Source organism: Malaclemys terrapin, chromosome 2 (assembly GCF_027887155.1).
Source record: "Malaclemys terrapin pileata isolate rMalTer1 chromosome 2, rMalTer1.hap1, whole genome shotgun sequence".
Classification (NCBI taxonomy): Eukaryota; Metazoa; Chordata; order Testudines; family Emydidae; genus Malaclemys; species Malaclemys terrapin.
The window spans coordinates 134,791,652-134,803,751 of NC_071506.1; the positions used below are offsets into that span (position 1 = coordinate 134,791,652).

The 12,100-nt window shown below is 43.5% G+C and overlaps 1 protein-coding gene across 5 annotated transcripts in view; it reads left to right on the forward strand.

Annotated features, from left to right (window-relative positions):
* DPYSL2 (dihydropyrimidinase like 2) overlaps positions 1-12,100 on the forward strand; it is a 103,741-nt gene that overhangs the window by 24,443 nt on the left and 67,198 nt on the right. For all 5 annotated transcript variants that reach the window (XM_054018417.1, XM_054018419.1, XM_054018418.1 and 2 more), the window contains one exon: positions 354-538. In XM_054018417.1, coding sequence (XP_053874392.1) covers positions 354-538 — 185 coding nt within the window. The remainder of the gene's footprint in view (positions 1-353; positions 539-12,100) is intronic.

The following is a 12,100-nucleotide window of genomic DNA, read 5'->3' on the forward strand; positions in this document are numbered from 1 at the left end:
CAGTCCCTTCCAAAACATGAAAATCTAAAAACCACTGTTCCATCCCAGAATGAATTATTGCACTGGTAGTTAAGGGCCCACTTCAACTCCCTTTGAAGTCAATTTCAAGACTTCCACTGACTCCAGTGGGATTTTGACTAGGCAGAAAATAAAGAAAATGTGATACACTGAATGCCAGCTTCACAGCAGTGTACCTGCATATTGCTATTGCTGTGTTGAGTTGTGTTGTATCAGTGATACCTGTTAAAGGGTATTGTATGCAGACCATGTCGCTCACTTGAGACACGTTTCTCATTATATTCATGTGGTCTAACATTTGTAACTCACTCACTGATTGACACCTGTTTACCTAGGCAAATTGGAGAGAATCTGATTGTGCCCGGGGGAGTGAAAACCATTGAAGCCCATGGCCGGATGGTGATCCCTGGGGGAATTGATGTCCATACCCGCTTCCAGATGCCAGGCCAGGGAATGATCTCTGCGGATGACTTCTTCCATGGAACCAAGGCTGCCCTGGCTGGAGGCACCACGATGCTCAGTAAGATAGAGAGAGATGTATTCCCTGGGAAGTTAGGAGGGGGGGGGGTTCCCTTTGCTCTTTCGAACAAACCATATCTATAAGCAGGGAACATAATTTATGGAAAATATCAGTGTATTCACCTCCCAGTGTATGTGTCATTTATTGGCTAGAGTAGGGGACAGGGAGTTGGGACTCCTGGGTTCTATTCCCTCCTCTGCCCCTTGGGTAAACTCCCTCTCAGGGCTGGGAAGTGGAATACAGGACTCCAGGGTTCTATTCCTACTTGGATCATGTAGCCTTCAAGTCAATGGGTCATTGACTTCCATGAGGATAGGATCACACCCAGGCTGGCTGTGGGACCTTGAGGAATTTTCAGTGGGGATTTTGCCATTGATGTCACTGGCTGCAGGGTCAGACCTTTATCCTTTCTGGGCCTCAGTCTCCCTGTCTGTGTAGTTGCTATAACGACAACACCTTCACAAGGGTGTTGTGAGGCTCAATTGGTGTATTGTTTGTAAAGTGTTTTGTCATTCGTGGGCATGAGGTGCTGTGCTGTATAAGTATACTATGGGGGCACTTCACAAGTATACTATGGGGGCACTCTTGGGGTAAATATTTTAGTCCTCATGGGAGGTAGAGGCTGATCATACTGATGAGGCACAATGAGTCAATGCAAATTACATGTACTGTGCAGCTCTCAAAATCAGACCTCTTTTTTTAGGTGCCTAAATGTGGAGGTAGGTGCCTAGCTTTAAGCATTCAAGTTTCAAAATTTTTGGCCCTAGGTTTGGTCCTGATTTTAAAAATTCAATTGAAATACACCCCCTCTCCCTCCAAGTAATTAAACATTCTTTCTAGTTCTTGGAATTACACCATCCTATTAGTGTGTGGGAATCAGGAAGTGAAACTGACTAAAATCTCTAGGCCAGATCCTCAGCTGGTCTAAATGGCTGTAGTTCTTGGTACCTGTGGCCATTTGTATCAGTCGAGGATCTGCCCCTATACACAAATCATTCATATTTATGTTGTTCTAGTTGAGAAAAAAGTAAAATATAGTTCAGTTCAACTGATTAGTTTGTGAATTGCCATCGGACATCCTGCAGTCTGTTGTCCTACGTGAGCATTGTTGGCTTTGCAAGCTCTTCTATGCTGCCTCTGCTGGTTAATGCTGTGGCATACGCTAGAGCAGCGGTCCGGGGCTGCAAGCAGGTTTCAGGGGGTCCGCTAAGCAGGGCCAGTGTTTGGCTTTCTGCCTTGGGCCCCAGAGAGTCTTAAATCCCATTGCCTGGGGCTTAATCCCGGGGTCCAGAGCCCCGCCATCTGGGGCTGAAGCCTAAGCCTGAGCAACGTAGCTTCGTCAGCGTCCCAGGCAATTACCCTGCTTGCCACCCCCTAACGCCAGCCTTGGCTTTTATATGCAGAAAACCAGTTGTTGTGGTACAGGTGGGCTGTGGAGTTTTTGGGGTGGGCCTCAGCAAGAAAAAGGTTGAGAACCCGTGTGCTAGCATACGTATTTTACGTTGCCAGAATTCTGGCTTCTCGGAACAAAATTTTTTTTAGAAAGGGAAAGAGAATTCTGCAGCAAAACTTATGAATGAGATCAACACTTCCTGTGACCGTTAGTGCATTCAGGTAGAGGAGAGGCTCCACTACTGGCTGAAAAATGATTATCTTAGGAACCTGTGTGGGCCCCCATTACATTAAAGATTGTGAAATGCTCTGATATTATGGTAGGGAAGTGGTATTATCCCCATTGTTCTAATGGTGGTCTGAGGAACTGCAAGACTGTGTCTTGCCCAAGGCCACATAGGAGGTCTGTGACAGAGCCAGGAATTGAATCAGGGTCTCTTGAGTCCTACAAAAGCTGCCCAAGCACTTATTTTCATATAGAACCTATAAACCCACTCCTTTTCCCCTATCATGAGTGTTCTTTAAAAAATTCCCAGTGGGAAATCAGCCAGTGGGAGGTGTTAGTTCAGAGCATCCCTGCTGCTGCCCAAGGGCATGCAGCAAGTTAGTAGCAGAACTGGGAATACAACCCAGTGGTCCTGACCGTGCATTTTAGCCACAAAACCATCCTTCCCCTCCATCCCTCATCTTTACCCAGTCTCAGAGAAAACAGCTTTCTTGTCTGGATTTAAACCTGCCCCTGCCATGTTTGCAACCCAAACAGAGCAGTGCTGAGTTAATTTGAGAACCAGAAAGTGAAACTGACCATTATTATAATTAATTTGCATTGTGATAATACCTGTGTGCCCCAGTTGTTGAACAGGGCCCAATGGTGCTAGGCGCTGTACAAACACAGAACCCAAAGAGAGCCCCTGCCCTGAGTAACTTACAGTCCAAGTATAAGGCAAGAAACAACAGATGGATACTGATCATAGACAGAAAGGGGAGCATAAGTTAACAATGAGATGATACCGGTCAGCAGGAGAAGCAGTGGTCATGGCTTAACAGCTGTGTAATCATTCGCTAGAAACACTAGGTGGGTTGTATAGCAGGCAGTGGTGGTCCCAGTGGGTATATCATTGGCCTGGGAATCATGAGGCTTTGGGTTCTGTTCCTAGCTCTTCCCCTAACATTGGCCAGCCACTTCACCCCTCTGTGCCTCCATTTCTCCTGTTGGGAAAATATCACCCTTTCATAAAGTGCTTTGAGATCCATGAGTTGAAACACACTGGATCAGGGCTAAGTACTAATATTATTAGTCTTATTTTCCTTGCCCAAACTGAGCTACATGGAGAACATTACATTTACAGAACTCTCTTTGATTTTGTTTACCTGATGAGTTCTTGGAGACACAGGTAAGGAAATTTGCCTTTTAAAGGGTGACTTTTTTAACCTGCTATTTTTCATGTCATTAATTAATCCTCTCCCCAGATGATTAATTGGGATGAATAATAATTGGGCACTAGCCTAGGACTTGGGAGGCTACAGACTTCTATATGACTTTGGCCCTGACCCTTAAAGGTATTTAGGTTCCTAACTTCCATTGAAACCATTGATACCTTTGAGTATCTGGCCCTAGTCTCTATGTGGATCAGTTCCCCATCTGTAAAGTAAGGATAATAGCCTTTTCCACCATCTCACAGAGGTGGTGTGAGAGTAAATATATTAAAGGTTGTGAGGTGCTCAGATACATGGACCCCATTACTGTAGTAAGTACCAGAAAGAATGTGCATTTGGGGGTAGCTAAGAGTTATTTGGTATTAGATCCATTTTGCAGATGGAAAAACTGACACAGAGAAGATGAGGAGATTTTCAAAGGCATGAATTGGAGTTAGTGCCATCTCCTGCTGACTTTCAGTGGGAGTTGGCTGCCCTAGTGCAGTGAAAATCCCATCCTCCTCCCAGTGACTTGTTTTGAAGTCATACAGTGAGTTGGGGCCAGAGCTAAGAATAGAACCCAGGTGTCCTGATTCCCAGAGCTCTGCACTAACCCCAATAGTAACATATATAGTATAGATAATGCTCCTCATTTGGAGGAAAAATGAAGGGAACGTGTCAGCATGGCAAAGTAATGTTGTTGACATCAGACAAAGCTTTTCACCCAAATTTTCCTCTTTGACAATGAGAGCGTTGTGGAATATGAGTTTGGAGAAATGCAGCCTACGGCTTCATTCATAACCTTCTCTATTCAAGCCTTGAATGGGGCAAGAAGCCAGCATCTTCGACAAAATATGCAATTGTATATAAATAGATCCTCAAACTGGTCTGGCACAAAGTGGGGTTCAGACATGAGCCTGATCTTTCAGCTTCTTTCTTTCACATACCCTTGTACATGCATATCTATTGTGGTGGCTTCTCCTGTTATGCAGCTCAAGGGGCGGGGAGTGGTTCAGTGTGAAAGGCTGGGTGTACTTGGTGTGACCTGGTAGGCCTGTCCCATCTTCAGCCTCTGTGGTTTGCCTCATTACCTCCTTTTCTGACCCCTCTCTCCTTTTGTTTAATACGCTTTAAATTGACTTTGATACTAGAAGTAGCTGTAAAGATCAAAGAAACATGCCTGATTGTTACTGAGACAACACATTCATTGACTCCACTGTGGCTCGCTGCAGTCTCTGGGAAGCAGGACCCCGGGGTTCTCCACCTGCTTCCTATGGTGGAGGGGATGGGCAGAGGGCAAGTGATTGGGATAGGGGAATGCCAGTTGTTTCTAAATCCTTCTCATGGGTCTTCTAATAAAATGTGAGACTGGCTCTATTGCAGTTACCTGCTGATCCATCTCTAGGCCAGGAATGCCCCGTACTGAAGAGGGATGGGTGGTTGTTCACCTTTCCTTGAATATAGATCCAGGGATAGGTGCTCCATTAGATCCTAAGCAACTAGTTAGTTAAACCGAGCAAAAGCTGCAATCACACTTCCCTGTCTCCAGAAGCAAGTCTTCCCTGCCATTTCAGCGTGTAAGGAACATGTTGTAATATTAGTAGTGAATGGTACAGGCTGGGTTTAGCTTAGTGCACATTCAGAATGGAGGTGGGTCATTTGGTGTGAGGAAAGGAGAAGGGTATTTTAGGCTTAATGGAAGCAGACACAGAAACAAAAGTAGGAGATGGAGACCAAGGGAGAAAAGCAGGAGGGAATCTTGGGAGGCGCAAGAGGGAAAGCAGGAGGAAGTGAGGGCTGGGATGGGGCGATGCTCTACAAAGCTGTGTTGATGTGGGGGCACTGAAAGGACAGGACTGAGGGGACTGATCTGGGCAGAGCAGCCAGGATGTGAAGATGATTACTGGCAGTAATAAGATATTATAACAACTTATATCAAGGGGATTTTCAAAGGCACAAATGAGAATTGGGCACCTAGCTGCCATTTATGCCTTTGAAAATCTTCCTCATTGTCCTGTCTATTCCCCATGCACCAAAGCGAAACATGGGCTTTCAGTAGGAGTGACTTTCCTTTCTGCCGAAGGAAAATGGCCAAGAAAGAACCAATATAAAGTCACCAGTGGGGTAGGGGTGACCATAGTGCTTGCTGATTCATGGCACTGCCTTCCTGTAGACTGGCAACGAGACAGAGAACAGAATCCTGACGTTGCTTTTATTTTGCATAGTCGCACGCACCAGGGGTAAAAACACGACAAGCAAAAACCCAAATTCCTGATCCCCAAAGAATTTAGATACCAGGGAGCTAATATTTTGGAAATGCCATACATAGAACACAGGAATTGCCAAACCAGATGAGACCCCTGCTTTATCATGTCTAGTATTTGGTCTCTTACCATAGTCAGAACCAGATGCTTCAAAGAAGGTGCAAGAAATGCTGTCACTGGGAGTTTTGCAATAATTTGCCCATGGGAAAACTTCTTCCTATACCTAAGTGTGGTGACTTAAGCTGTGAAGTATAAAGGCTTATATCTTGTATACATTTTTATCCTATCTAAAGCAGCTGTGGATGTTTTCGTACATATAAATGCCTAATTCTTTTCTGAATCCTGTTAAGCTGTTGGCCTCAATAATATCGTATGGCAATGAGTTCCACAGGGTAGTTATATATTGTATGAAATGGTGTTTCCTTTTAAGGTTCATATTTGTTGACTTTAAATTCACTTGTATTATGAGAGCACTTGATTTACCTTGTCCACATTATTGCTTGTTTTATATCATTCTTTCTTGCTAAACTAAGGTAGGTAAAAAATAACATTTTGCATTTAGATTGTTAAATGGACTGTTCATGTAATAACACAAATGTTAAATAGCACTTCTAGCTTGCGTAGTTATTTAAAAATATTTCCCCCTCCAAAATGGCTACTGATTTTGTGGGCCCAACTTGAGATACCTAGGATCTGATATTTCAGAAAAACCCCAAACCTACAGTTGTGTAGAAGTGAAGGGGAGTGATATTTTTGAAACATAAGCCCATATTATATTACAGCCATGTATTTATATAGCCCTTATCAGTGTAGTATCTGAGTGCCTCACAATCACTGATGCTCATATGCTCATTATATTATGCTGATAACACCCTGTGAGGTAGGGAAGTATTATCTCCATTTTACAGGTGGGAAGCTAATGCACAGTGTAGATTAAGTGACATGCCCATGGTTGGGAAGTCTGTAGCTGAGCTATGTATTGAGCCCAAGCCAGTGTCCTTTCCACTATGCCATCCTTCCTCCCAAAGTTTCTTGAGTTGCGCACGCAAAATCAATGGCCACATTTGAAAGAATGGCTGATGTTGCATCATTTCTGTCCCTGCACTAATATTTTCATACAGCTTAAGGCTAGGGAGACATTTCTAATTGGCAGACTTAAGCAACTGGAGCTGAACAGTGGAAAAAAGGATGAATAATCTTACCACACTTCAAAGCTTTGTAGATGCTGGTTTGCTTCAGCTGTTCTCATCTCTGCAAAATTATACATTTGCATAAAGTTTTCTCCACAAGGAAGCATGGAATTGCTGCCCTCATGAACATCTTCCCTGTGGGTGGCCTTTGATTTTTTTTTCCAAAGCAGGTGGGAGCCGTTGTTCGTTTCAAGATTTCCTTTTAAATTGGAATGTGTTTAATAAACCAGATATATAATATTGCAAACACATTTCAGTCTGAAATACCATGCAAGAATTTTATCTGTTTATTTTAAGCATTGTGCCTGGGAATTTTTTTAAGAAACCTAAGAAAATTAGCCACCCGCTAAATTTCAGTGAGTTGGGTGTCTAACTGCTTTTCCTTCCTTTGGAAATTCCTTCCTCAAGGGACCCAAACTAGATTAAAGATCACCTAAATATCCTTACTTATGCTATAGACAACATCCAAGACGATTAAAAATGAAATAATTGCGGAACTCTAATTCACTGTTGGCCACTTACACTGTTTGTTTCCTTTTATTCATATCCAACAGCTTTGGCCAAAAAAACCAGATTGCTCAGTTTCACATGTCAAGTTCACTTTCAAGTTCTCATGCACTTAGGGTGCTCCAAGGCTGAAGTGTATCTGTTTCAAACACTGCAGGAGTGTGTGTGTTTGTATGTTCCAGTGGAATTAAAACAAACAAAAAAAAAAAACCTTGGAAAAATTTCTACTGGGTTTTGTGTTTTGTAAAATCTGTGGATGAAATCCTGGCTCCAGTGATGTCAATGATAGTTCTGCCTTTTATGTCAGTGGGGCCAGGATTTCACCCTGTGTGTTTGGTTTCTCTGAACTGAAATTTCCTCTCCTCTCAAATTTATTTTGATGATGTCCCTTTTGCTTTCACATGAAGCATGTACAAGGGAAGCATAGACAAATTCAAAAATGTAATGCATTGTTTCCAGGTTGTACTGTCTTCTCATAGATTTCTGTTCTCCTTTCTAAATGCACTCTTTACTATAGTGTCTCAGCACTAAGGCCCTTTCCTTTCTACCATAAAGTGTGCTGAAGGTAGACTGTACAAAGACCACTGTAGGGTTCCATAATGCTTCCTTCTCCCCGAGCCCTGATCCAGTTTGCTCAGTGTGAAAGTCAAAGATGTCTTTTTCTAGCTTTTGGTCCTGCAGATGTATCATGTGGGCTCTGACAGTCCGGCTATGATCCTTTTGCCTCTGACATCTTCAGCAGCAAAGATTCGCGACGAGTCCGCCGCTGGTGTTGTAAGGCAGAGTAGAATACTGCTTGCTCTCCCCTAGCTGTGTTCACTCTCCAGGGTGAATAGATGGAAAAGCATATGTGGTATGATTTGCACGCACTCCTGGAGCAGGTCGGTGGCGTGAAAAGATGCTCTCTACACAGTCTTTTTTTCTGGCTGCACCCGTGTTGTTTTGTGGAATATGTTATTGCCTTTGTTTCCTACGCTGGACTATCAGACATATATTATAGGGTGTGTTTACCCATGTCACGGTTTGGACTACTGTTCTTTTCAAATGCTACCAAATAGCATTCAGATGTTCTTAATCTGTTCGTGAGTTTGGATGAATGGTTCCAGCATAGTCTAGTACAGGGGTTCTCAGTCTTTTTATTTCTTTCTGAGACCTCTCCCCTGCCCCGCAACATCCTATAAAAACTCCACAGCCCACCTGTGCCACAATAACTGGTTTTCTGCATATAAAAGCCAGGGCCGGCGTTAGGGGGTAGCAAGCAGGGCATTTGCCCAGGACCCCTTGCCAGAGGAGTTCCCATGAAGCTACATTGCTCAGGCTTTGGCTTCAGCCCTATGCATGGAGGCTTTGACTTCCTGCCCTGCTTGGTGGCCCCCCTGAAACCTGCTTGCGGCCCCCCAGTGGGCCCCGGACCCCTGGTTGTGAACCACTGGTCTAGTATTTACAGGAAGGAGTCAGGACTCCAGGGTTGTATTCCCATTTCAGCTACTGATTCATTGTGGATCTTGGGCAAGTCACTTATTGTGTATGGGCCAGATCATCAGCTGCTGGAACGTGTCATAGCCCTGATGACTTCCCTGTGACAAATTATACCACCTGAGGATTCTGTGGGCCTCGGTTCATCCATCTGTAAAATGGAAGCGTATGCAATTAACAGGTCAGGCTCTGATCTTCGCTCCAAGAGTGGGTACCTGGAAGTAACTCCATTGACTTGATTGAAGTTACTCTGAATGTACTAAAATCAGAATTCAGCCCATTGTTTGCAAAGTACTTTGGGCCAGATTGTACCCTCGGAGATTGAGTGGGACCTTACGACAACAGTCATGGGATTACTTATGGAATAAGGCACTACTCACTGAGAACAAGGGTTGTCTTGAGAAGATTCTATATCGGCTCAAAGGATTCCTTGCCAAACTCCTATTGATTTTTATTGGTGAAATCCTGGCTCCATTGAAATCAATGAGGGATTTGACATTGATTTCAAATAGGGGTACGATTTCACCCTATTTATCGGCACACTTATTTTTTTCTGATGTATTTTGATTAATTACATCTATTTATTGCTTGTCTGATAAATCTGGCCTGTTTCATATCCTGACGAGAACTGAAGCTATCCAGTGCAGCCCCCGCACATATTTCAGCTGAGGCCGTTTTTTTGTTTTTTGTTTTAAGAGGACTCTACTTCTTGCTGTATCTTTGCTGTCCTTGAGTGAAATCATTTGCTGACATTCCATGCATTGACTCAGTCAACCACTGTTATAATCACAGGGAAGAATTACAGTGAGTAGGAATTATAGCTCTTTCTGGCCTGGCGACTTGGAAGCCAGCTGCCTTTTGAACTTGACTACCAGTTATTCTAATAATATGGAGAAAATACACTAGGGATATGAGCTCTTGTATTTTAGGAGGTTTATAAAATGAATGGACACTTCAAATGGCTTGTAGCCTGCTTTCCAATTAAAGGGCCGGTGTACCTCGAAGAAGTGACTTTCAAGAGTCAGGTACTCCACTCCCATTGAATTGCAATAAATCCTTTAGGCTGTTCTTAAAAATCCCTAAATATCTAACCAGTGGCAAGGGAATTTTTAAAAGAGAACTGGATAAATTCATGGAGGGTAAGTCCGTAAATGGCTATTAGCCAGGATGGGTAAGGAATGGTGTCCCTAGCCTCTGTTTGTCAGAGGGTGGAGATGGATGGCAGGAGAGAGATCACTTGATCATTGCCTGTTGGTCCACTCCCTCTGGGGCACCTGGCATTGGCCACTATCGGTAGACAGGATACTGGGCTTGATGGACCTTTGGTCTGACCCAGTAGGGCCGTTCTTATGTAATTTTTAAGTCTGAATGCTCCCTTAGCTTTTACTGGTGTCAACCAGGAGTAATTCAGTTGTTGTGAATATAGTTACACCAGATGAGTTCAGAATCAGGCTCTAATAGCCTAACAGGGTGAATATCTGAGAAGCAATGGGGAATAGGGAGAGGGAGAGCCAGCAGCTAAGCAAACAAAGTTGGGAAGGACTGCTCAAAAGAGGGTTACGTGTGAGGGTTGCAGGATCAGCTCTCCGGTTTAATCTTGATATTAAAATGATCACGTTTTGTGACTAAATCACTTCTGAGCTATTTCCTTCCAGGGGTAGAATGGTCAATGAGGATGAAAAGTTTGAAGTGGGGGCAGAAGCATCTGCTTTTACAAGAGCTGATGCACAGTGGCATCAGAGCTTCAGAGGAGCACTGTCAGGTTAAAAGTGATGGGTGTCGTTCTTCCCTACTTTGCACTGCGTGTACTTCCTTCCACCAGGGTGCAAAATGCGATCACTCAACTGTCCTTATTTAATATTAAATACTACTGCTATTGCAGTAGCACACAGAAGTTGTCCCCATTGTGCTAGGCACTGTTCAAATATATAGTAAATGCTGCTCCCTGTTAAATGACGGCAGTGTTTTTGCACAAATTTGCATGATTCCACAGTATGCAAAGCAGTGTATTAATAAGCCATATATATATAATTTTTTTTTTTGGCCTGTGCTTCTAACAACACCTTAGACTATGAATGAAATTATTATTACCATAGATAATTAATAAACACCCAAGATTTATATATTGAAAAGTTTCTAATTGGTTTTTCATTTTTTTTTTTTTTAATTTAATTTAATTTTATTTTTTAAATCTTTGCACGTCACTTAACTTGGGCAGCGAAACTAGATTGGTCACTTTCACTCTTTGGGCCTGATCCTGCAACCTTACTCAAGCAAAGCATTGGGAGCCTTTGCCTAAGCAAGGGTGGTGTTAATAATATGATAGAGTCTAGAGAGGCCGACCAAGATTGGGCCCCACCATGCTAGGTGTTGCGCATGCGCATGGTAAGAGTCCTTCCCTGCCCTGAAGAACTAACAATCTAAATAGGTAAGAGAGACAAAGGGTGGGTGGAGAAACAGGCAGAGTGAGATGAAGTGATTTGGTCAGGGGCAGAGCTGGGAATAGAACCCGGCTCTCCTGAGTCCCAGTTCAGTGCACTGTCCACTGGATAGCAGTGTTTCACCAACATTCTTTGTTTTCTCTGCATTGTTGTTGCCTGGTAGACGCTCAGAAACCAGAGAGGAACTGGCTGAGTGTCCAGGGGGAACCAGTAGCTAATACACACTGGCCTGCACTTTCCAGTCAGTTCACTTTCTGGCAGCTGTGCACTGGCACTGCGTTGTCGTGTTTGAGGTTCCAGTGCTGAAAGGAAACTTTTTTAAATCTTCAACTATAAATTGCCTAAAAATATTTATTCTGAGGGTAAAAAAAAATCTGTACAGAAGCTAAATTTTGAGACTTATCTGGACCGTGTCCCTTGAAGTGTAGAACAATGAAGATCCCAGATTGACTGGAGCAGGGTGACTTCATTTTCTTTCCATTTGGGCTCCACATGGATTCACACTCAACCTTGCCTGTTGCTGTGACTTTTAACTTCTGGGTTCCATTGACGTGTGTGTTACTTTCAATCATGGCAGCCTTCAGCTCTTCACTACCAAAGCCTGTCTGTATCCAGACCTGGGCACTCCCCATTGTAAGCTCTTTGTCTCAAGCTTTTAAACCCTGCCACGTCTGTTAGGAGTCTCTGCTGCTTTTAAGCAACACAGCTCATGCAAAGACAGCAGAGCACTTGCTGAGGCCGTTTGTGCATCCAAATATTTCTCAGGCTACTTAATTTCCAGCCTGTGGAATTGTATGTATCATTCTAATGGTGGGATTCCATGAGGGGCCCCGCTGGAAATGAAAGTACTAATCCACCAAGCCCTTAGAGGCTCTT